This window comes from Beta vulgaris, chromosome 9, assembly GCF_026745355.1.
Source record: "Beta vulgaris subsp. vulgaris cultivar EL10 chromosome 9, EL10.2, whole genome shotgun sequence".
Lineage (NCBI taxonomy): Eukaryota > Viridiplantae > Streptophyta > Magnoliopsida > Caryophyllales > Amaranthaceae > Beta > Beta vulgaris.
The window spans coordinates 23932232-23957534 of record NC_079210.1 but is presented as its reverse complement, the minus strand read 5'-3'; the positions used below and the strand labels follow the sequence as shown (position 1 = coordinate 23957534).

The 25303-nt window shown below is 35.4% G+C and overlaps 1 protein-coding gene across 1 annotated transcript; it reads left to right on the top strand.

Annotated features, from left to right (window-relative positions):
• Window positions 1–7971: 7971 nt before the first annotated feature.
• LOC104902805 (putative ubiquitin-conjugating enzyme E2 38) lies at window positions 7972–22307 on the top strand. Its single transcript, XM_010690708.3, has 6 exons — window positions 7972–8234; window positions 10700–11233; window positions 11336–11399; window positions 11784–11923; window positions 20961–21272; window positions 21709–22307. The coding sequence occupies exons 1-6, from the start codon at window positions 8148–8150 to the stop codon at window positions 21949–21951; spliced, it is 1380 nt and encodes a 459-aa protein (XP_010689010.1). The 5' UTR covers window positions 7972–8147; the 3' UTR covers window positions 21952–22307.
• Window positions 22308–25303: the final 2996 nt, after the last annotated feature.

The window sequence follows — 25303 nt, the reverse complement described above, 5'->3', positions numbered from 1 at the left end:
TTGAAGATCATTGAAGGAAGATGGTATAAAGTTGGGTACAAACGATGATCAACTAATTAAGGACATCGATATCAAATTAATATAAGGGTTATGTTCCCCTTTTTTGGATTTTGGCAATATAATATTTTTGAATATACTATTTTCCGGCATTTGCAATACTATGGATAGAAATGTATTGCCATATTTAGGCTTACTGGTTACTATTAAATTGTTAAAAGTTAGTATTTTCGTTGGTATACTTGGGCACTTAAATGTATTGCATTAGTTGAGTTTGGTTTATGTTATATGCAAAATCCTATTTATAACAGGTGACGTAATGTGGGCAAGAATATTTTGTGTTCCATCCTCTCAGAAAATAGGCCAGGATTGTTAAAAACCGTACCAAAAGTATAGTATGGGATATGAAATTATAAAATGTAGTCATAGTTTGAAAAGAAGAAAGAGAAATCATTGAGGTGCTTTCTGGAATATGGCTACAAAATACACTTTTTAACGCACAATAATGGGCTACGAAAAAGCCACACCATAGCCCATTATACTTCACATGGGCGACGAAGTCAAGGATTTCGACGCCATTTACTTTGGGCTACGAAAACTACACCATGGCCCATTACAGTTCATATGGGCGACGAAATCAAACTTTTCGACGCCCTTACTATGGGCGTCGGACCTACGGCGACGAATTTTTGTCGAAATAATATTTGTCGCACAAACAATAGGCGACGGAATTTTCTTTATGGGTGAGGAAAAAAACGTAGCCCAATGTTATTTTTCTTGTAGTGCCTATTTTTTTAAAACGACCATAATTTTCACAATAATTATAGATTTTAAAGGACAAAACTAGGCCATTTAGCATTTCATTTGTCGAAATTAAAGAAGCATTCAACCTTAATACAACAAATCCAAGCATAAATAACATTAAGATTTTAACATTGAGCTTTACCCTTTTAATTATATATTTTAAAATAACTTTAAACAAAACGGGTATTGGATCTGGATCTGGGTAATAATTTAGGACTCCCTGCATAACGTTTTTTTTGAAACTAGGATCTAGATCCTACCAGGATCCGTCGAGTCCAAAATTTGAGGATCTAGATACGCTAAAATGGGATCTGGATCCACAGATCCGGGTAGGGTCAATTACCCGCTGACATCCTTACCGTCCACAACAAAATATCAATGAATAATCAATGCATGAATCTAAAAATAATACTTCATAAAATGTTTCACCCTAAAAGTAATACTCCGATCCAATTTTCCGAAATTTTAACCATATTAATAAAAAATGTGTTTTCATTTTTAAAAAAAAACCACAATTAAATTAAAGACGAACTAATACAAGATACTCAAACACATGAGTTTTCAAAAATTTAACTAAAGATTAGTTAATTTCAAGTCAATGGGTACATTGGTACCACAACTTTAAGTTTTTCACCACATCCATGTAAACTTTCTAATTTTATCAATGAAAACTCAGTATGGTAATTTACCTCCTTGTAAATAAAACAATATCCATCAACGAATCACAAAATCAATAGAAGAAATGTATACAAAGTGAATGGGAATAAAGTACATGTAGATTGCAAACAATAGTGTCCAGGGTATGCCTAATGCAATGGTGGTGTAAGGTAGCACGATATAGAGGAGGTGAGAGGGAATGTAGGAAGCAGGAACAAAAGTGGCTCAATGATTGAGCACGAGAGGTGGTCAATTTGTGATCTAAACTAATCTTCTAAATGAAGTAGTGGGCAAAGCGAAAAAATTTCAATGAACTTTTTTTTGTAAAAAAAGATGCTAAGTTACGTGATACACAATGATATTAATTACATCAACTGCTAAACACACGGGTCATAAGCCATTTTCAAAGTATTTAATACATGATTATAAAACTATAAATCACAATATACTATTCATACAATGATTTAGGAAAAAGTATCATAACTTTTTAAATTTATGGAACAAAATTTTTCATGCAAATTGCACGAGTCTGATAGCAAATTAAAATTTACATATATATATATATACTTATTTTTTATATTCTTAACTTTTATATCATTTATTCGATAGATTAATGTAAATATTTTCACCCTTATTTTAGGAGAAATAACATAAAATCTTAAATTTATTGTAACACCCCGATAATTCTCCCTTTCTAGAAAATTCTTTTATAAATACACAAGTAGAGAATTACCCAAGTATTATCGCCCGTGTGGTAACGTATCGGCTTATTCACAATTTTGCAGCGGAAAATCATTAACTAATCTTTAACTTTATTAAAACTCAATAAGTAAATGAAAAATGTTTAGAACTTAAAAAACCAACTTAAATAATCAACCACTGAAATAAAACATGTTTCTACGAAAGCAGAAATTAAACTATGCTAGATACACAGACTCTCCACTCCAGATTCCCAATGAGACGCACATCTACGAACCTGTAATGTCAATGTTATATCGACTCTGCTCACCAGAAGGATCATCACAGGATCAATAGGCAAAGCCATGATCACACACACAAACAAAGCACGTAATCAACAAAGCTGAGTACTACATACCAAATATAATTAGTCCTAAACATGATACTACATAATTAACATGCAGGGATACATAATAATATAAACATATAATATTCTGCAGACAACTTTTACTGAACTAGACTCTAAACATCATTTCTTCCTTTAAATGGAATAGTTATTGGAACGAGTTGTCTTGCCTACTAATGTGAAATACGGGCGCGACTCCGCATTTCAGAGTGACCTGCGATATCGAGGAACCTTTGAAATAAAAGAGGGTTGGTGATCAATCCATTCCTAGAAAAGCTATGGCACGCTCACCATAACCCCAACCCTTAATGTCCAACTCTAGACGTGCACCAGTCTAAAGTCTATAACTATTCTCGTTACACTTTACGTTATTTACATATTATTACTTGTGTTGACACACACATACCAATAGCACATAAATAATAATCAGACAGTCACAACTGAACTTCTTTTATCTTTGGATTTAACAAGTGATCACAACTTACAATCCAAGAATACTATCCTTTTTAATCTCAACTTTATTTACTTGTTGAACCTAGCCAACAATAATCTTACCTTTATATAGGCATAACTTGTAAACTTACCAAATAAGGTCCACGGTCCTCATAAGATAATAAAATAATACTTCTCAAAGAATACATGAATAACATGATTCAACTTCTATAACATATACTAATTCTTCATGCGAATTAATAAATAAACTTTCTTGACATGCTTGCATCAATTATTCCATACAAACATATAATTCGATATTCATAATAAATTCCAAGTCACATGTTGCACAGAGGCATAAAACATGTAAAATAATTTCCAAAAATCACATATATGAACAAAGTAGGTTCCTATACATGATACTAAAATTTAAATCTTCCTTAGAACATGATACTAAGCCACATAGCACGTAATTATGTACGTACCTCGTGTATACTAGCCTGTAGGACACTTTTAATCCGTTAAAAGTTCCCTACGAGATATTCTCCGCTTAGAAAACAAGGTAACTAAAATTAATAACTTTAAATAAAAATTACAGCAGCTTTAAATAATTTAAAACCCCCTTTAAATACGTTTTAAAATCGATTTTAAGTGTCAAACTTGAATTATTTTTAATTCCTAGCATAGTACCACTATTCTAGTAATTAAAACTCTTAAAAACTCTATAAATAACCCTTTTCTGAAATTACAGCATCTTTAAAAATTAATAAACCCCCTTAAAACATGTATATCATATTTAAAATCACATACTAAGTAAATCTCATAGTACATAATATACTACTATAGTTTTCTAGCAATTTAAAACCCTAAAATCTCATGTTTTCATGATTAAAACTAAGAATCTAAGCATAATAATAAATCTGAAATTTTTCTTATAATATAAACTATAGATGAATCGAAATTACTTAATAAAACAGTCATTTAAACTAATAAGCATGATTAACAATAATAGAAAACATAAAAAATATAATCTTTAATGAAATCTTAAGAAGGAAGAAAAGAAAACAACCAACAAAAAGAGGAGGAAAAGGGCGCCGGCCACCACAGACACCAACAACAACACGGTTGCAATAATTTTGGATCTTTTAGGAAAGCTTGTGACGTTTCTTGTTGAAGAAGAAACATTACTTGAAGAAGAAGAAAGAACTTTTGGAGAAGGGGAGAAGAAAACGTGAAAGGAGAAAAGGAGAGGGAGTGCCGTGTGAATTGAGGAGAAGGAGGAGAGAGAAAATTTTCTTTTGTGTGAGATAAAATAATTGAGAATTAAGGTATTTATAAGGCTCCCTCTTTTTGGGCTTAGGAAAAGAGATAAAGTTCTAGTGAAAATTGATGATTAATAAGATAATCAACTTAAGACTTTAATCATCAATATGAATCTTTTCCTTTTTATCCTTTTAGGATTTTTGATTCCATTAGACTTCTTTTTCAATAAAATTATTTTCAACTTTATTACATTATGAAAATAATTTCATTTGACTTTTAAAATAGTCAACCATTTTAAATAATCAAATCATTTTAAAACTAATTTGGGTTTAAATATAAAAATATATATTTCTAAAATCGTTTAAAATTATGGGGGATTACATTTATAAAACAAAAAACTTTACATGCAGTTCTACGGGTATAAAAGTAAAATCATGGCTAGTGGGCAATGACCAATGGGTAGCCAAATATGATGCATCAGTGGTGCAAGAAGGCAGAATAAGACTACCATAAGTGGTTGCTGAAGCTGGCGTATGGCTGAGTGTTATTGTTGGTGCGAATTTTGATTTTATCTGAAACTTTATGAGAAGTAAAGACTCATTTAATTTATATCAATTCTTTTTCAAAATATAGGTGGGTCATGTGATCCACCGTGGCATTAACTACATCAGCTACTGAAGATACATGTTATAAGTCAGTTTCTAAAATAATATCAATACATGATTATAAAATTTTAAATCATAAGTAAATATTCACCACCATGATTTTAGGACAAACTTCCTAAATCTTCAATTTATAAAACAAAAAATTCCCCATGCAGTTTGCACGATACACGGGAAGTTATTGTTTTTTGTGGAAACAATGTCAGAGAAAAAGTATTTATCCCAAAAATGACAGTAACCCTGTTTGACTCCACTAAAATTTCTTATCATATTTCAGAGACGGCAGTTTCCTTTAACGTTTTGTTTTGCTATGACTATAAAGAAAAGTCAAGGACAATCTCTACCTCATGTAGGACTGTATATCCCAAGGTTTGTTTTCAGCCATGGACAATTTTAAGTTGTCGTTTTCAGAGTTGCGAGGAAAAAAGGGTACATGTCAAGATCCTTCCGTTGGTAAAGAGTACAGTTTGCGTACAAGCTAAGTACAACGAATATAGTTGACAAGGAAGTGTTTGCATAAACATATAAATTGATTTGAGAATTTCATTTGTAATTTTTGTTCTTCACCACTCTTACTTTATGATTTTATGATTTTGTGTAAAACGGTAAGTTAAGTCAATATACTTATGTGAATTCTTTTAAATATGAAGTAAAGTAATAAATACTCCCTTGCACGGGTTCTAAAACTAGTTTTGTGTTTAAACAACTATTCCCCCAAAATTTACGAATTTTAGCTTTTAATAAATAGTATAGCTTTTGACAATCACTACCAAAAACCCTAAATGAATCCCACAGTTGTAAGAAATTTTCTCACTGTGATTGTCCTTTCATTTTCAACCGACGACTCGAAAAGTTTACCTAAACTAGAGCCGATCAACTCCAGCTCGACCCGATTTTTGGACTGGGTTTGGGCAGAATATTTTGGCCTGCGGTCGGGCCTGGTCCGATTTTTTTTTGCTTTGGGAAAGCCAAAAATGACTTTTTAGTATTTTTTTGGCCCAAAAATCTCGCTCATTTCGGCCTAAAATAGCGATTTGTGGACACAAAATTTTGACCCGACCGATGTGCATTTTTTAGGCCTGATCCGTCCCGAACCCGGCCCAACTAGTAATCTCTATTCTATAGGTTTTGAGGGGTAGAGCACCAAAAATCTAAAAACTCCTATTTTACCCCTAACTAATGAAGCAAATTACATCCAATATAATAACAAAAAGAAAAAAAAAGGGGAAAACAAAAAAAAAATCTAAAGAGAAACAAATATTTTTTCAAATTAGTAACTTCACCACTTATCTCAAGTAACTACTAAAACAAAAATAACAAAAGGAAAAAGGAATATCACAATCAATAAAAACGTGTCTATATTATATATTTTTTTTTTTGTTGAGGGGAACGTGTCTATCTCTATTATATAAGGGAAGGGGGGAGCAATGGTGTCCTCTTTTGAAACGCCTATTTTGCCCCCCTTCCCTTTCTAAATTACTAAAGGAACGTTAAAATCAAAATCGGCACTCAAAGAAAACTACCGAAAATAAATTTACAACACTCACTCACAAATCACTTAAAAGATGAAACTTTACAAATCACCCATACGATTGAGAAAATCACGTTATAAAAATCACGCAAATCACTCAAATAATCAGGCTACTTTATTAAAACTTAAAATTAACATACAAACTAAAACTAGCTAATAACCTAGAACGTCAATACATACAAAAACATTTACCAAAATTTACATACAATGCAAATCACTATTCTCAAGAACCATTCACAATTAATGGTGGGTCATGATAAAAAATAGAGGTGTATTTTTAGTGAAATCAGAATTTAGAAGTTAGACAAGGAAAAAAATTATTTACTTTTTTTATAGTGTTTTCTATATATAATGAAACTTTTACATATATTTGGACCTGTTTTTTTCTATTATATAATAGCGATTAATCATCAAGATAAAAAGGTTTATGTAAAATATCATTCAAGAATTAAAGTACAACATATCTATATTATATAAGGGAAAGGGGGAGCTATGGTGTCCCCGAATGAAGAGACTATGTTACCCCCTTCCCATTCTAAATTGCAAATTCATTTACAAATCAAAGGGGGTTTCAATTAAAAATATCAAAAATATAATTGTAACAATCACTCACAAGTCAACTAAACTCATAAAATTGCATAATTTACGTTATGCAAATCACTAAAATGAGGAAACTTTATAAAAACTTAAAAATTCACTTACAAACTACAACCTATGAAAAAATTGACTTGAAATCAAAGTGTCTATTTTCTTTATAATTTATGAAGTATTGTACTTAATTCAAAAATCAACTAAAAAATTATAATATTAGAAATCATAAGTAAATTCAATAAATTTTTTATTTTGTTCATAGAATTTAACTTTGAAAAGTAAAAAAAATAAAAAAAAAAATGGTGAGAGACTTGAGTGACAAAAACTAAACCAATCAAATTTTGCAATTAAAAACAATTATACTTCGTATGTCTAATTAATGTTCAAATTTTGACTCTTATGCCGAAAAAAATCGAATTTCTGTTTCGAAAAAAAATTCAAGCACGCATCGCGTGCAAAAAATTCTAGTATTATATAAGGAAAGAGAAAGGAGATACTAAAAATGGTAAATCGTTTTATAACTTTAAATAATAAAATACAAATTCACCATCTTTTATCATTATATTCTCAATTAAAGTAATATTTACATCATCATTGTCTTATCAAATATACAATAAACTTTATAAATAAGTTTTCATATACTTCCTCCGTTTCTAAATAAGTGCAACATTTGCATAGTGTTTACTATTCACAGTTTGAACTTTAATTAGCTTTGGTGATTTACATTTTAGGAAAAACATAGTCATGTGGGATCTTGTTAGATTCGTCTAAATGTGAATATTTTTAATATCAACTTTTTATAATTTGTACTTATTGATAATTAAAGATATTAATGGTTAAAATAATGCATTGGCAAACGTGAAAACAAGAAATGTTGCACTTATTTAGAAACGGAGGAAGTATATTATAACACAATTAACCTTTTAGGCTACTAATCACCTCTAACCTAAACCCACTCTCTTTCTCTCTCCCACCTCATATACTTCTTTTTTTGTCCCACATTCTCTCTCTCTCTCTTCCCTGCGACTGTCAAAACGACGGGTGAATGCAGCACAGTAAAGCAGGAGAAGTAGATCATTTTTAAAAGATCGAATTATTTGAATTTCCCGAAACGAAGAAATCTTTAATGTTACTTATGGACGTGGAATTTGATGATTTACAGGGTTCGTCCCCTTCTCAGTCTTTGATCGCGAAAAAGTTCAAACCAGAAAAGGTAGAAATTTTCTAAAATTAAAATTTTATTTTATGTAACTTTTTTACTTGTTTAATTATCAGTTTAATCTTGATTGTGTTTTTGTTTGTGAGAAATTGTTATCTAGTTTAATTGCTGTTTTTGATCGCTTGAATTTTCTGGTTTTGGGAAGATTTTGTGGATTATTTTGGAATTTCACAGAATTTTGATTGAATATTACTTTTGGTTGCTTTATTTTTATGGGTTGGTGCTTGATTCTTCAATTTTCAGTTACGTACTCAATTTTCTGATAAATTGAGAATTGATCACATTGCATATTGTGATCACAAATGTGGTTAAACTCTTTGTTCAACTGTTGTTCTGTATTTTTCTCGGCTGTTTAGGGTTTCGGGCCATTTTTTCCCGGTTTTGGTGCATGATCACTTTCGGAACATGATGGTGTAATGATTTTATTGTAATATAAATGTTCACTCTCTTAAGATTACTTTGTTGTGTCCTTGAAACTTTTGTGGGTTTTGAGTGATATTACTCTCATGGCGGCAGTCAGGAAATGAGCCACGTGGGTTCGAAATTGTTCGAACATAAATCTTAAATTACTTTTTACTATCTAGAGTTACAATTTTTAAAGAAACGGAGGACTTTCAACAATTATACTTAACGTAACTTCCATTCTTGATTAAATTACAAAGAAATAACTATATGTCTATGATATAAAACATGAAAAAAATGAAATATTAGCAACTACCACAAATATGAAACCTAAAATGGCTAATTAACAACAAATCAACACGACGACAACACTAATAAGTTCTTTGCATTCTCGGTAATATTGAGCTCTGTCACGAATTTTGTTTAGAAGTAATGTATAAAATTCTTCTACGCAAAAAATTAATATCCACACTTCTAGTTTATATTATGCACATTTAGAAATTATATATATATGTAACATTAATCCTTCACATTTTAACACACTTCTCATTGCATATCATATAAATATATGAGTAGTGAATCAAGTGATCGACATTTGACACAATATTAAGTTTTGACTATTTTTACTCAGTACATGTTTAATTTATTGCTTAATCAAGGAAAATAAGAAGAGAATGGAAATTAAACCGAATTCATTACCTAATATTATTGTAGTACTTGGTGGGAAGGAAAGATTTTATTTATTAGATAAAAAAGGAGAGTTCAAAAAATAGAGGATGATAAAGTGTAAAATATTTAGCAGTGTTATTTTGCCTGCCTTTCTCATTAACTTTCATGAAGTCTGTATACATTACAATAGTTGGTTGTGGATAGGAAACTATTCTCAAATAATATCCCTAAACAATAGAAACAATATCAAAGCATATCCTAATTATGCTAATCATATGGAAAAAGATGAGCGAGAAAAACATAAGACTAAGGGAGGATGAAAAAGAAAAAAAAAGAGACAAAACTCCCTCCAAAGGATCGAACCCGCGACGCATAACAACCCTACACACACAAAGTTACCACTGAGCCACAATGGCATATAACTAGTATTACGTGCGTGTTTTTATATATAAACAGTATTTAGTTTCCAATTTCTTCCTGTTTCTTTTCTGGATCCGCGTGGGTTCAGTTGAACCCACTGAACCCACGCTGGATCTGCCACTGCATGGCGGAAGCGGAAATTCAGTGGTTTTAGAACAGTGAAGAAGTGATTGTTGTCCCTGTCACATTGTGGAGTGGCCACAATTTAATGTATTATGATCCTTTCCATTTATTTTCATCCATTTTTTACTCTTAGATGGTAACACCTAAGCTAGCAAAAAGACGAATAATCCAAAAGCATTAGTCTGTTCACCTCCTTCATGCATTTCTGACCACTTATATCTTGATTGAAAGGGCCCTGCTTTTCGCTTCCTATTATAATTTTTAAATCCAAAGCAAATCCAATGGCTAAATAGATAAATGTTAAGTTTTGGAAGCTGAAAATTCTTGATTGATGGGGCTAGCTAATATCACAGCCTAATTTATATGATTGACAGTCGTTATTAATGGATCTAAAACACGAAGTTTATGATGTGTTTGGGAACCCACTAGAAAAATTGGAGAAATCATAGAAATTGTTTTTTTCCTAAATACCAGAAGATTTTGTAGATGTTGTCATTTGATATTCCATTTGATTTTTTGATATTCCATTTAATTTTTTGGTATTCTTGGGGTTGGAGTCATATGTGTATTTTTTGAAATAAAGGTGGTACTGCAATTGATTTTTCATCTTGAAACCCCTTCTCTGACACCAGAAAGATATGTTAGAATTTCAGAGTGAAATGGAGATCAGTAAGATAACTTATTCGGGTATCGTCCAGAACTGGCACTATCTGATCGGCTGTGTGTCGGTCTTGTTGGCTGGATATATTCAGCTTGGATTTTTAATAGCCTGTTGAATTATACCTTTGCTGTGCAGCTTGCTCTATATGGTATATTCTTCATACTCTTTTGTTTCCTGCTTACAGGATGCCTTGACAAGTGATCTAGCAGACTCAACTGCTGTGCTTGTTTCTATGGATAGTGCCAATGATGTGAAGACCTCCACATCAGGATCCAACTATTCAGTTGATCATAATGGTTCCGCTTCTGACTTATCATTTCAGGATGATGCGATTGACGATGTGGATGATTATGTTGATGATGACGACGTTTCTGACTATGATAATAATGATGAATTTTTTTGTGATGACGATGATGATGATGATGACTACTTGAAGTTGCAAGCTCAATTTGACAATGTAGACTTGCCTCCTGGTGTGGAGGCATCAGTTCCCTGGTTGCAGGAACCTATTCCAAGTGAGAAGCCTCCAGCTGTTGGAACTTCAACTTCCTCAGGCACGGAAGCTTCTAGTAGTTCAAAAGCAGTGTCAAGTTCGACAGACAAAAAGGAGGAAGAGATGGATGATGTATTGAGAAAATTAATGTATTTCAAACAATTTGATACTGTTCCTGATTGTTCTGATCATCACTACCTGGACCTGAAAGCTTCAGGCCGACAGGTAATGACATATGAAGCATTGACTTGGATTTTTTTACCCTACATGAAACAGTAGTTTTGTAAGTTGTTGTACTTACATGATCTTCTCTAAATGATACTGCAGCCTTCAAAATCTTGGGTAAAGAAAATCCAGGATGAGTGGAAAATTCTAGAGCAGAACTTACCAGGTGCGATTTTCCACGGTTTAGCATGTACCTCTTTAATAATCTGTGGGAGGATATTCGATACTCAGGTTTCTAGAGATGATCATTTTTCATGTCATATATAGATGTATAATATCCTAATACTGCTGAAACTTTATGATAGCAAGCTTGCTAGATGGCAGGAAGTTCCCCTCTGTCATTTTTTTTCTCTGTATGCCTTGATATCTTTTGACCTTCCTGTGCCAGCATATTCTCTCCTTGTCCTTGACTTTATTGCCTCACATTTATGCCTGCTTGCTTCTTATTGCCTCACATTTATGCGGTTTGGGTGAGTTTTCGAAGAACATGTCAGTCCAGGGCCTCAACATTAGCTGAAGCCTGATTGGCTCTCTGCTTTCTGTTTTGCAGAAACTATATTTGTTAGAGCTTATGAATCGCGGATGGATCTTTTGAGGGCTGTCATTATAGGACCATCAGGTACTCCATATCATGATGGCCTTTTTGTCTTCGATGTTGTATTCCCGGCTTCATATCCAAGTGAACCACCGGTATGTTTTTATGGCTGTAACATCTTTTATCATTCGTGATTATGTCTGCTTATTAATTTGATGCTACTCCCTCTGTAACTTTTTTTCTACAAGTTTTTTGGAAAATGCAAAAGTAGAGAGAAAGAAGTGGGTGTAGGCCCCAATTATAGAGAAAGATTCCAAAAATGGGTATGCGACAAGTAAAAGTTTGGGAGTTTGGAACGACCCAAAATGGAAATTGTGGCAAATATATTGGGGCGAAGGGAGTATATATTAGTCGTTAAGACTGTTTAAACTTATCACTGGTAAATTTAGCTTGTAACCACTATGCCTACACTTCAGTGGAAACAATTTATTGAGGATACTAGTATCTGTTTTGTATTTTGGGTTTGTTTAAAGGGCTGGGAAGTCCGTTCAACAGGAGTTTGTTGGCAGAATCTGTTAATCAAGTTGCCTTTAGTTTAAAAAAATGTAAATAACACATGTTCGTGTTTATGATAAGATATTATTGAATGTTAATGTTGTATGGCCTATATGGTACTTGGTAATAAAGTATAGGACATATTACTGAGTTTCTATGTAGATTTACCTAAGATGTCCTATATATGATAATGGAAACACCACTACCCCAATAGGTGTTTTCTTCATTTATATTTTCATTACCTTGTTGAGGTGTGGGTATGAGTGGTAATGGTTGTTGATGAAGAAAACGACTTTTGAAATGGAGATGCATTATTATGGGCATTTACGCGTGACATTAAAATTATGCATAAACTCGGTATATTTATTCTTTCACCATTTACCTTTTATCGAGAGAACCATAATGGCTCGTTTGGTAGGTGATCATAAATAGCGGTAATGGTAATGAATTTTATTGTATCTTTGTTAGAATATCTTATGTCAACAATATCCGTGGTAATAAAGTTTCATCCTCAAACATATGTTCTTCATAATCTTCCTTTTATTTGCTTAATACCACCTTTCCAAGTGGTAATATATTGTAACCTTAGTTTCTAAAAGCGCGCCCAAGGTGGCCTGGGCGGTGAGAAAAACGCATCCTACTGGTGAGATGAGGCGAACAATGCGATGCACACATGCTTTTGTGCGCCTTTCCCTTTGGTTCGAAGCGCGCGTGTGGGCCACCTACCTTGGTTGAAACCCTAGAACTCGAGGTTTTTCTCTGCCTCTACTCGCCTGATGCTATTCTCTTCTTCTTTTGTCTTTCTTTCTTCGTTTTTCTTTTCTTTATTTATTCTTTCTTTCCTTCTTCTTTTTTCTCTAGTTGTTTCCGGCACATCTGCTGGTGATCGTTGCCGGAGAAGCTTCCAAGTTAGTTCTATCTATTCGATCTGTTCCCCTTTAATTCTCTCTTCTCTTTTTTTTTCCGGTTTCTTTCATCCTTCTTTTAGAATTCAACTTGTACAACTGTAACCTCTAGGTACTTCCCCTTTCTAAATAGTCACGTGACTCACCTCCTCGTCTTTTCTTATTTTATTTTGAGATTAGAGATAGAACATTTTTGAAAAATTAGATAACTTTTGAGTGGAGAGAATTTTAAAAGCAAAAAAAATGTATTGATGGCACTAAGCAGTATCTTACATTTTTAAATTATACTCGCTTTGTCCCTAAATAGAGTGCCCATTTTTCCATTTATGTTTGTCCCAAATAGATTTCCCATTTCCTTATTTAGTATGGGTTCACCAATTAAATAATATTTTGCTTTCAACTTTTATAGTTTCCCATATGATCCACATTCTCTCCTTAATAAAAAATATATAAAAAGTGTACCAACTTCTATATTTAATTATGATCTAATACCACTAAGGTCCTACACATGATTTCTTCTTAATACTTGTGCCCAAAAGAAATGAGCACTCTATTTAGGGACGGAGGGAGTAACAGCTAATATTTTTGTAAATTTTTTTAAGTTCATTTGAGTATAAAATATGTCCTACAATTGATTTTAAGGTTTTTGGCACCAAAGGTGCGCCTCACCTACTTAATGTGTACGCTTTCGGTTTGCGTCTTTTCCTCCATTCGCCTTGTGCTTTGTGCGTTGGTGCACCTTGCACCTTTTAAACTAAATTGTAATGGGTTTCTAGGAGAAAAATAGATGTTTTAGGGGGTAAAGTAGCATTACAATAGATATTGATATGCGAATTCTGCCAAGGCAAACCTTAGAACTAGCAAAATCACAACAATAATTGAAGTACACAGAATCCAAGTAACTAGATAGTAAATTGTATTTACATCTCCTTACTTTCGAGAGGTAAGGTCTCTCCTACTTAACCATATTCTCACTTAATATCTGGATGCCTTTTCTCTTTGCCCTATGGGCTATTTATCTCTGCCTATTGGCTATTTATCTCTGCCTATTGGCTATTTATGACAGACATTTAGTGATGTCATAACAAACTTCTCAGAAAGATTCCTTCCCTTGCTCACATTCTTCTCCCGTGGTGATAAGTGCACTAAGATAGTTGAGGTTACTTATCATCCTCTAGAACCTTCTTTCTTCTTTCTCTTCCTATGATAAGTGTCTTATATTGGGCCTTAGCATTACCCTCCTAGCCAAACTGCCACCTTATCCTCTTGGAAGATGAGACCTCCAGGTAGCATCGAAAAGAGGCAAGCTAGTCCATTGCACTAATACTTTAGAAGCAACAACACAGACGTTGTGTGCTGCACTCCTAGGATAGCTTGTGGTGAAACATCCTGGATGGTGGGAAAGACACGTGGGTTAGTAATGGCTTTCTTTGATTGGGACACATGGAATACGGGATGAATTTTGGCATCTTAAGGCTACTCTAACAAGCCACAAGCCCACATCACCAACTTTAGCTAACACGTGGTAATGCCCATAGAACCTAGGAGTTAGTTTGTCATAATGTTTTTTTAGCCAAAGACCGTTGCCGGTAAGGCGGGAGTTTAAGATACACCATATCTTCTGGGACTAACTGAACCTCTCTCCTCTATTAGTGCACTTGCATCTTTCTTCATATTGTACGGAGCTTCGAGGAGTTGAGATTTTAGTTCATCCAAAATGGAGTCTATGGAACAACTTTTCTAAAGTACTCACAGCTGCCTCTTTCACATCTATGAAGAGAAGGGGAAGGGGGTTCCCGACCATAGAGAGCCTTGAAAGGAGTGCAATTAGTAGAGGAGTGAAATAAAGAATTATGCCAATACTTTGCCCAAGGAAGCCAAGCTGCACAACTCCTTGGGTTCCCTTGAATGAAGCATCTCAAACATGCTTCCAACTTCCAAGCACTTGTTGACCACCTCGGTCCGACCAATGGACGACTGAGGATGGTAGGAAGTACTTGGCCCATGGTGTCAAAACAAAGCCGCATTGTACCGTGAAGGTTTTCAAATCTACCGAACCGATATTACCCGTATCGTAAAGGTGTAAAAAAACGCATTTTAGGCAGGTTTCAGGATATTTCATGGTTTAAGCCGATATTCAGCGGTTTTACAATTGCATTATCCCCGTTCCCGCATCACCGTGATCGTTACCGCGACCGTGACCTAAACTGTATTTTCGAACTATGCTTAGCCTAAAGAGCTCTCTCCTAAAGATACTCATGAAAACTTATATCCCTATTTGACACAATAGTGGAGGGAAACCCATGCAAGCGCACTACTTAATGAAGAAATTAGCCACAGTTTGTGTTGTATATGGATGTTTTAAGGAAATGAAATGGCCGTACTTGGACAACCTACCCACCACAACAAAGATAGAATACATGCCTAAAGACTTGAGTAAGCCCTCCACAAAGTCATAGAAGCGCACTACTTAATGAAGAATTTAGCCACAGTTTGTGCTCTATATGGATGTTTTAAGGAAATGAAATGGCCAAACGTGGACAACCCTCCAACCACAACCAAGATAGAATACATGCCTAAAGACTTGAGTAAGCCCTCCACAAAGTCATGGACACATCTTCTCATATCTGGTTGGGAACGGGAAGTGGTTGTAAGAATAAGAGTGGAAGTCAATGTCTATGAATGAAATTCCCCTAGGTAACACCAATATGCTTTTATAGTTCAATAGATCCAAAGGAAACCCCTTCATATAGTTCAATGTGTGCTGTTGCCATTGCCAATTTTGGTACTAATGTGCGGATCTTGTTTGGTCTATTTGTGGAAAATGGGCCAATGTGTACCGTGAGCAAGAGGAGGAAACCCATTGGACAAGGCATGCATGAGCACCTTGTTCCTAGGGCCAGGTTTTTATTTGATGTCAAAATCAAACCCAAGTAGCTTGCCAAGGGTCCTATTTCCCTTTGCTCAAGCAAGTGTTTTGTTGATTTGAATGGATAATGAAGTGCCTGCCAAGTAGGTAATGTCTCCATTTTTGCATCGCTAGGACCACAACCATGAGCTCTTTTTCATATATGGACCTGCACTTGGCCCTTGGTCTTAGAGTCTTGCTGAAATATGCAACGAGATGGCCCTCCTTTAGCTGCCCTGATCCATATCCACATGCATCAGCCTTAATCACAATTAAAAGCTTAAAATTAGGCATGGCTAGGAAGGAGTTGTAGGAAGGGTTTAGTAGCTTATGAGACCACCATGCAATGCTGCAGACCCTTATACAAACTTCCTGTAATAACCTGTTAAGCCTATGAAGCCTTTTCATTTCCTCAAAGAAGTGGGTTCTGGCTAATCCAACATGTGATCTACATGCTCCTCCATCATATTCTCACTGTAGATGAGAATATCATAAAAAAGACTAATACAAACCTTATGAGTTAAGGTCTGAAGACCTCATTCATGAGTGCTTGGAATGTAGTTGGAGCATTGGTTAAGCCAATTGGCATAACAAAAAACTCACAGTGCCACTCATGAAGGCAGTCTTAGGAATGTCTTCTTGCCTCATTTGAATATGGTGATATCCAGATTTGAGTTCAAGTCTATGTAGCTCATTAAGGAGCTCATCTATCACATGGATTTCTAGAACAATTGCTTTCTTCAAGTGCTTTATAATCAACACAGAAATGCTAAGAGCCATCTTTTTTTTTTAACCAAGAGTACAAGACTAGAATAAGCACAATGGGAAGTTTGAATAATGTCACTTCACAACATATCTTTGATCAAAGTTTCAGTTTCATCTTTCTCGGGTATTTATAGGGCCTAACACTATTCGGGTGTGTTCCATGTTTAGCGGTGAAACTATGCTCATGATTTCCCGGGGGGGTGTAAGCAAGAAGGCATGTGAATACCTCCCCGTATGTTTTTCATATCGAAAGTAAGTCTATTGGACGTTCCAGACCTAAGTTTCCTTCCTTCACCATGGTAGCAGCTTCCCCCCTTTCTTCTTCCTCATAGTGTGAGCATAGAGTTAAGTGAGATACATGGATTTTCTCTCAAAGTGAGTCTCTAACACCATGATTGGAGGTGATGGTCAGGGTGTTTCAATATTTGGTCATGGTTCCCAATATTTCAAGCCATTTAATGCCTAGTATGAGGTCAAAGTTACCCACAGTAGGGGTAAGAAGTCGTTAATCACCTGAATCCCTTGCATCATTAACTCCACATTCTTGCATTCCCCTTCTCCATACAGCTCCAGTTCTAAGAGATTTCCCAAATGTTTTCGAGATGGGATCCATCATCCGCTTAACCCAATTTTATTAAGCGTTTGACGGGTGAAGCGGGTGGCGGGTGAAGCGGGTGATGGATGCAGGTTGGATGCGAGTGAGATTTTTTTCATCCATCACCCGACCCATCACCTGCTTAACATCCACCCATCATCCATTTTGTCAATTACATATGTTTTTTTTTACATGGTTAAATTTTTTACTTGAAAATTTTAATAAATATGCATCTTATGGCGTAATTTTTTTTGAAAATTGTTATATATCTGCTCACCCGTTAACCACCCGACCCACCCGTTCAACTGTTGGATGACGGATGGATGGATGCGGGTGATGGATGCGGGTGAAGCTCCACCAGCCCCGAACCCGATCCATTTCCATCCCTAAATTCCTTAGCCTTCAGACTTTTCTAAGGATATATTTTTATGCTCTGTTACTCGAACTCGGCAAATTTTGCCAAATACCCGTGTCGGTACGACACTACACTGACACGGGTACGGAATACGTGTTGGATCCTTCACTTTGCACTCGGACACGACCAAAGTACAAGAGGGAGAAACAGAATACTTAGATCTAACAAAGAGATACAAATAAAGAAAAAACACGAGATCTATTACCAATTGCGCTCCATACCTTCAAATTCATAGAATTGGATATTGTTTTTTACCAAATAATAACGATATCACCTTCAATTTTCAGATCTAGGGTTCGAGTAGTAAATCCTAGATCTGAAAATTGAAAGCGAAAGCTTCGAGACAGAGATAGTGGGGCTTTTGCATTTTAAGACAAGGCTCATTTATTAGTTAAATTTGCATCGCCGTCGATGATTCGACGAGTTCACCGGCAAAAATGAAGATCCATCTTCTACTTTGTGTTTGACTTAGGGCGAGAGAAGGGGTGAGGTACTGAACGGTCGAAGTGAAGAAGGAGAAAATGAACAGAATGGGTGAGCAAAGAGGTTTGTTTTAACTTTTTTAATTAAAAAGATTGGTGGGTAAGGAGATTTTTTTTATATTTTTGACAGCAACCAAAGAGATTTTGAATATTAATTATTTCTTTTCAAATATCGTACTGTACATACCTTATCTTTTTGACCTTTTTTTTGTTCCCTTATTTTTTGAAATTTTCCATATCTGTGTCTTCACTCTTCATTCTTAAATTTAATTTCGTGAATTATAAGTAATATTAATAATTAAATTTTATATTATAAAATATTATTTTCGCGTACCCGTACCCGTGTCCAAATTTCGAAGAGAGCCGTGTCCTGATTTTTTTGGAATTTTCGTACCCGACACTCGGATCCGTACCCATATCCGACACTCCTAGCCGAGTCCAGGTAACATAGTTTTCATGGGTAGTACGAAGATCAATATTGATTTTCACCCTTTCTCCTTGTACAGTGGCCTCTAATTTAAGGGTTCTCGGGGGCTAGGGATATCCATCACTGAGTTGAGTGAAATTTCTAGCTGGGAGTTGTCAGTTGTGGTGGTGAAAAAGTCAAAGTGGGTCAGGTAGAATTGGTCACCATAGTCAACTTCTTCTTCCTCCTGATTGAGGAGAACATTCAGTCCTTTTCTGGTACAACGATCCCACATGCCATTTAGCATCACATTTAAAACAGAGACCCTTCTCTCTTTTGTACTGCTACTCCTTCTCATTGAGCCTTTTTAGCTCTCCAATAGGGCGGCCAGGGACTTGTGTCGCTGGTATGTGTTTGGGTGAGGCTTGGTATTGGTTTAGTTGGGTTTGGTTGGTTTTAAATGGATTGGGGGAATGATAGCTATTGGTAAGCGGAGGAACTTTTGGCACTAGAATAGGCCCATAACTTCACACCACGTACTTTTATCTATTTTGTTATTATTTTCAGGGCCTGCTTTTCATGGCCTTTTCAAGTATCCTGGGCCCATTGACCCATAGTTTACTCTTTATACTATCGGTTAGCCCACTTATGAATATTCCAAAGGCCATCTCCTCCGGTATTCTTTCCAATGGGGCGATGAGTTCGATGAACCTTCGTCGGCACTCCTCCACCCCCTTTAGGTGGTGATGATCTAACCATTAGTCGTGCAGTGAACCCGTGGCGGTTGGCCAAAACTCCCTCAATAGTATGCGCTTCTTCTCTAACCAATGAAGGATTAGCCGCCGACTCTGCCCCAACTGGTACCAACGAGGAGCATCTGTTCCAAATGACACCACCGCTGCTTCCACATGTTCTACCTCCTTCAACCAGCAGAAACTAAAAAATTGTCCCCTCGAATAATCCATCCATAAGGGTTAGATCCGTTAAAGAGGGGCAGAACCAACTTCTTGGTTTGCCACCCACCACCATGATATCCTTCCTGATACCCTGCTCTTCCACGTTGTCAAAACGATGCTCCAAATCATTTTCTTGGTCTGCATCTCCTTGATTAACACTCCTCACCCGTTCCTCCCATCCTGTTCGTTGCTGTCCCTCACCGGGGCGAGAGTTGTCCGGTGCTTCCTCCACCACTTGTTTGGTTTCAAGGGTGGCACGTATCTCCACCTGAAACCTCCCTTGTTAATGCCGACCACTTCCGATCATTGTCTCATGGTCAGCCCTAGCCCTAGCCCTAGCCCTAGCCCTAGCCCTAGCCCTAGCCCTAGCCCTAGCCCTAGCCCTAGCCCTAGCCCTAGCCCTGGTAATGCGCCCTTCTAGTCGATGTGAGAGAGAACCAGAGAAGTGAATTCCTGTGCCAGTTTCTGGTTAGCCTTCTCCAAACTGTCCACAATGTGAGCAGTGAGAGTTTGTTGGAACACCAACATTGCCTTGCTCACCACAGATTCTACCTCCTGAGAAAGCGAACCATGAAGCTCAGCCATCCTCTGTTCTGACTGCTCAATGCGTTGAGTATTTCCATTGGCCACCATTTCTTCCCGGCTCTAAAACAAAACGTGCTGTGATACCAATTGCTAAGGCGAACCTTAGAACTAACAAAATCACAGCACGAATTGAAATACACATAATTCAAGTAACCAGATAGTAAGTTGTATTCCTGATCAGAGTAACCAAGGGATTACGACTCCTTACTTTCGAGAGGTAAGGTCTCTCCTAGTGCATGACATTCTCACTCATTTTCTGGATGCCTTTTCTCTCTGCCCTATTGGCTGTTTATTATAGATTTATATACTGCTGAGCTGGCCTGAGGTCATAACAAACTTCTGACAAAGATTCCTTCCCTTGCTCAAATTCTTCTCCCCTGGTGTGCAGTAAGATAGTTCAGGTTACTTATCACCCTCTAGAACCTTCTGTCTTCTTTCTCTTCCTATGATAAGTTTACAGCAGAGGAGGCTTATATTGGGCCTTAGCAAATTCCTTCACAAATTTACATTAAAATGCATTACCAGTGCCATTATTTGTGACTACTTACCAATTTTCTCTAACTATGTAGATCAATAATTTATGCTTTAAAATATTCACTCTTAAGAAATATATATGCCAGATGGTCCATTATCATTCGAGTGGCTTTCGACTAAATCCCAACCTGTATGAATGTGGAAAAGTCTGCTTGAGCCTGCTGAACACTTGGACTGGTGGACGAGATGAGATGTGGCTTCCAAACAAGTCAACAATGCTTCAAGTTTTGGTCTCTATTCAGGCTTTGATTCTGAATGCGGAGCCGTTCTTTAATGAACCTGGGTATGAAAAGACGTACAAGGGGCAAGAGGGGAGGAAAAGATCCAAGGAGTATAGTGAAGATATTTTTATTAAATCCTTGAAAAAGATGATGTACACAATTCGGAATCCACCACAGGTATGACTCTGTTTACTGCACAACTTCATCTTCTTTGAAATGTCAATTATGTTTAATTCAGCTCCCCCTCCACCTGGTGGTCCAAAAGAAAAAAGAAAAAGGCTGATTCCATTTTTTGCCAACGCTGAAAGGTATCAATTTTTTGTAAGAAATGATTGACTGTCAATCAATTCTTCCAATGTTAGAAGGCTTCTTCGAAAGAAATTGATGTTGCCATTTTTGTTTTGGGGAAGGGGGAGGGCTGAGCCGTGCTTTGTAAATGGTGAGTTTTCTCATGCTCAGAGGTCTGCTAGTAATTAGCTTCTGGTGTTTCTAATGCCAGGAAACATCTCATTCCCATGGTGCTGTACTGCTTATTGTTATGCAGATTGTAGTGTTATCATTCTGCACTTTTAACTATTTGAACTTGTAACTAGACAATCAACTTCTCTTGCAGCATTTTGAGGATCTAGTTTCTGGGCACTTCCGTGTTCGTGCTTATGACATCATAAGGGCATGCAAGGCATATGTTGATGGCGCTGAGGTTGCTTGTTGTGTTAAGAAATGGCTGGAGGAGGGTGACAACGCTCCAAAGCCCGGCTCTCCAAACTTTAAAGCTGAGGTTGCTAAGATGATGAAACCTCTCATCAAATATTTTATCAATAATGGGTCCAAGGACTGTGAGAAGTTTTTGAACTGATCATTCAGGAACTTCTGTTTGCACAACAAATACTGACATAACTGTGGAGGAGCTAATAAGTAGGGCTTTAAGCATTACTAAAATACAGATTACTCGTGCAGATTTTTAATGGGATTGTAGACAACTACTACTGTGTAGTGCTAGCGTTATCTTTCTATTATTAACGTGTAGATATGATGTTGACTAGGCCAATGGGTTATTATCGGAATCAACTTCATGCTTCATTTCCTCAATGAAGTGAACATGGTTAACCGTTTTTATGTGCTCTAAGAAAGTTTTTCAATGGCTACGACAAAATTGTAGCTATTGTAGTTTGTAATTGTAGTAAATCTAAGCACATCATTTTAAAGAGACAATCTAGGCCATTTATATGTTTAACTACAAAACAAGAAAGGTTCGACGCATAGCCTCCTTTCTCTTTTCTCCTCGTCCTCCTAAAAAGCCCTAATATTTTCTTCTAATTCAGGGTTGTTGATGGTAAGTTTTTTTTTTTCTACTAGATTTTATTGCTTTTATTATTAGTAATCCCTTATTTTCTCTTTTTGAAAGTTTTATACTCAAATTTTGGGTTCTTTATCTCCTTTCATGGGAGTTTGGAGTTCAATTTTACTCTGTTTCAGGAACGTATTAAATAATTTGGGGTTCCTGTGCTAATTTTAAAATCAGGCGCTAATAATTTTTTTTAGAGAATTTATAAGATTTTTTATTATTATTTTTTAATGATTCAAGTTATACTTCAATAAGTTTTTGTAATAATTTCACACATTTGTTCTTGTTGTATACTAGTTTTTAAGCCCGTGCAATGTTTATTTATTTTTGTAAATTTTTTGTCAACATTGTTGATGTGAAATGAGATTTTTCGACACAATTGCTGTATAATTTCTCCATTCTTTTTCTATTGCAACATTCATTTTGAGTAGTTTCATCTATTCGAATCACTAACTTTTGATATAAAAAAAAAAAATCAACTCTTAATAACATCGTCTTTGTTTTATGTTAATAAAACCATCATTAATTACTCAAATTGCCTCATAAAGTTGTATTTACTTTATTAAGGATTTACTTATCCCCTATTCTAGTATAATCCTCTATGCTAAATTATCTTTTTTTTTCTTCTTACAAATCATGCCCAAACTCATTGTTCTAGTAGAAAAAGACAGAAAAAGTAGTTGTCGTGATAGTTTAATTTCTAAATTTGTTATTGCAATATAGAAATTTTACATTTTTAATGTTCAGTTGAATATCGTAGCTAAGTCTATTATTCTACAATATAAATCCTAATTAGAGACTTAAATTTTTGTCTCTAAATGGGTACAATACTACAATCCATCTCAAATTGCAGCTAGAGACAGTTTTGAGACAGAAAACAAGACGCCCCTATAGGAAGCGTTTATGCGAAATTTTCGTCTCAAATTCGAGGTGGAATTTTTTAGAGTGCTTCTCAAAATCTCTCAAAATTGAAATGATTATTTTTTAGGATGTCTCAAATTTGAGACGGAATAATTAAGCATTCGTCTCTTATTACGAGTTTTAATTTTTAAAAAACGTATATTCATAGTAGTCTAGCTATAGTACTTAATCATAGTTGCTGTCCTTATCCTCACTTGCTCATATAACAAATATTCACCCCCATGTGTAATTGATGAAATACTTTGCAAATATTAACTAGAACCGCAAGACAAGATCTAACATTTTTGATTCCAAATTCTACAGTCGGCAACACCTGCCATAACATGAATATTATTGATTAATCCAATGATAAGGCATAGAAATGTATATTAAAAAAGTAACAGTATGCATGCATATATCTTCAAAGTAATTTATTTATCTTTGTTAACCCAGTATGCATGCATTGGAATGAAGAGTAAGTTGAATTTTGTTCCATTCCTCTAATTTTGAATCTATGCGTTCACATTAGATTATAAAAACATAGTGATCATGGGATTTTAATTTCACTTCCCAGCAACCTTCAGGTTAAAACTCGAAAGCTCGTCTTCAACTGCTCCATCAAAACCAGCATCCGAAAACCTCAAATCCTTCCATTGCTCTGCCAATGAATCATTATCTTTATGCATAAACGACACCGGAAACGACCGAAAAAAACTAATGAACCAACCCATTTAAAGCAACCCCAAACTCGGCCCCAGCTTGGCCTATCCTATTATTATTTACCAATATCAAGAACCCCATTGATGATTGATCCCATCTTCTCTATAACCCCATCTTCTTCCCATATCCCTCTCCTATATTATCTTTGCACTTAATTATGTTATATCATGTAATGTAATAAATCTAGAACCGAGTTTCTCGCTGACCTAATCTTCTCCTCATATCCCTCTCTTAAATTATCTAGTAGAGAAATGGCAGCAAGATAAACAGCTGCTGGCAGCACTCGACTACTGTACATCCTACATGCTCCCTAAGCTCGGGACCAAGAATAGCAAAGCGAGGCTAAGTTGAAGTAGAGAAATGGCAAATAATTACCTCTAAGCTGCAATGCCATGCCCAGAACCAGAAGGAGGTGGCGGTGATGGTCTGATGGATGAAACTAGGGGTGATAATGAGTCTAACAAGCTAGCAGCTCGGGCTCGGCTCGGTCAAAGCTCGGCTCGAACTCGGGCTCGGCTCGGTCAAAGTTCGGCTCGAACTCGGGCTCGGCTCGAGACTTAAACGAGCCGAACCGAGCTAGACAAAGCTCGACTCATAAAGCTCGTGAACAGTTCGATTATTATTTTACACTAAAAAAAAATTATATTAAAAAAATATTTTACATTAAAAAAATTTAATACAAATTATATTTTAATTTAGATTACAAATTATATATTTTAATTTGTGATCCAACTTCACCTCTACTCCACTAGGCACTAAAGTCCCACATTGGTTAAGAAAACAAGGATCAACCTTATTTTCTTTATAAATAGCTACTATCTTTACTTCAACTTAAAGTTTAATTTTGTATCTCCTTGGTTGGAAACAAAAACTATACTTTATTTTCTTCATAGAGGGAATGAAGTATATTTTTAAATATTTGATTATTTAATACTTAAAATATTTGATAATTTTTTTTTTAGCAAAACATGGAGTCCCACATTGAAATTTTAACAATGCTAGGAAGGATTCCAAGTTATAAAAACATATGTAAATAAAACAAGGGTATAATGAGTTTTTTTTCTTAACAAAACATGGAGTCCCACATTGAAATTTTAGTAATGCTAAGAGGGATTCCAAGTTATATAAGCATGGAGTTACACATTGAAATGGGGATAATGAGTTTGTTTTTCTTTAACAAATCATGGAGTCCCACATTGAAATCTTAGCAATGCTAAGAGGAAAATCAAGTTATAAAAGCATA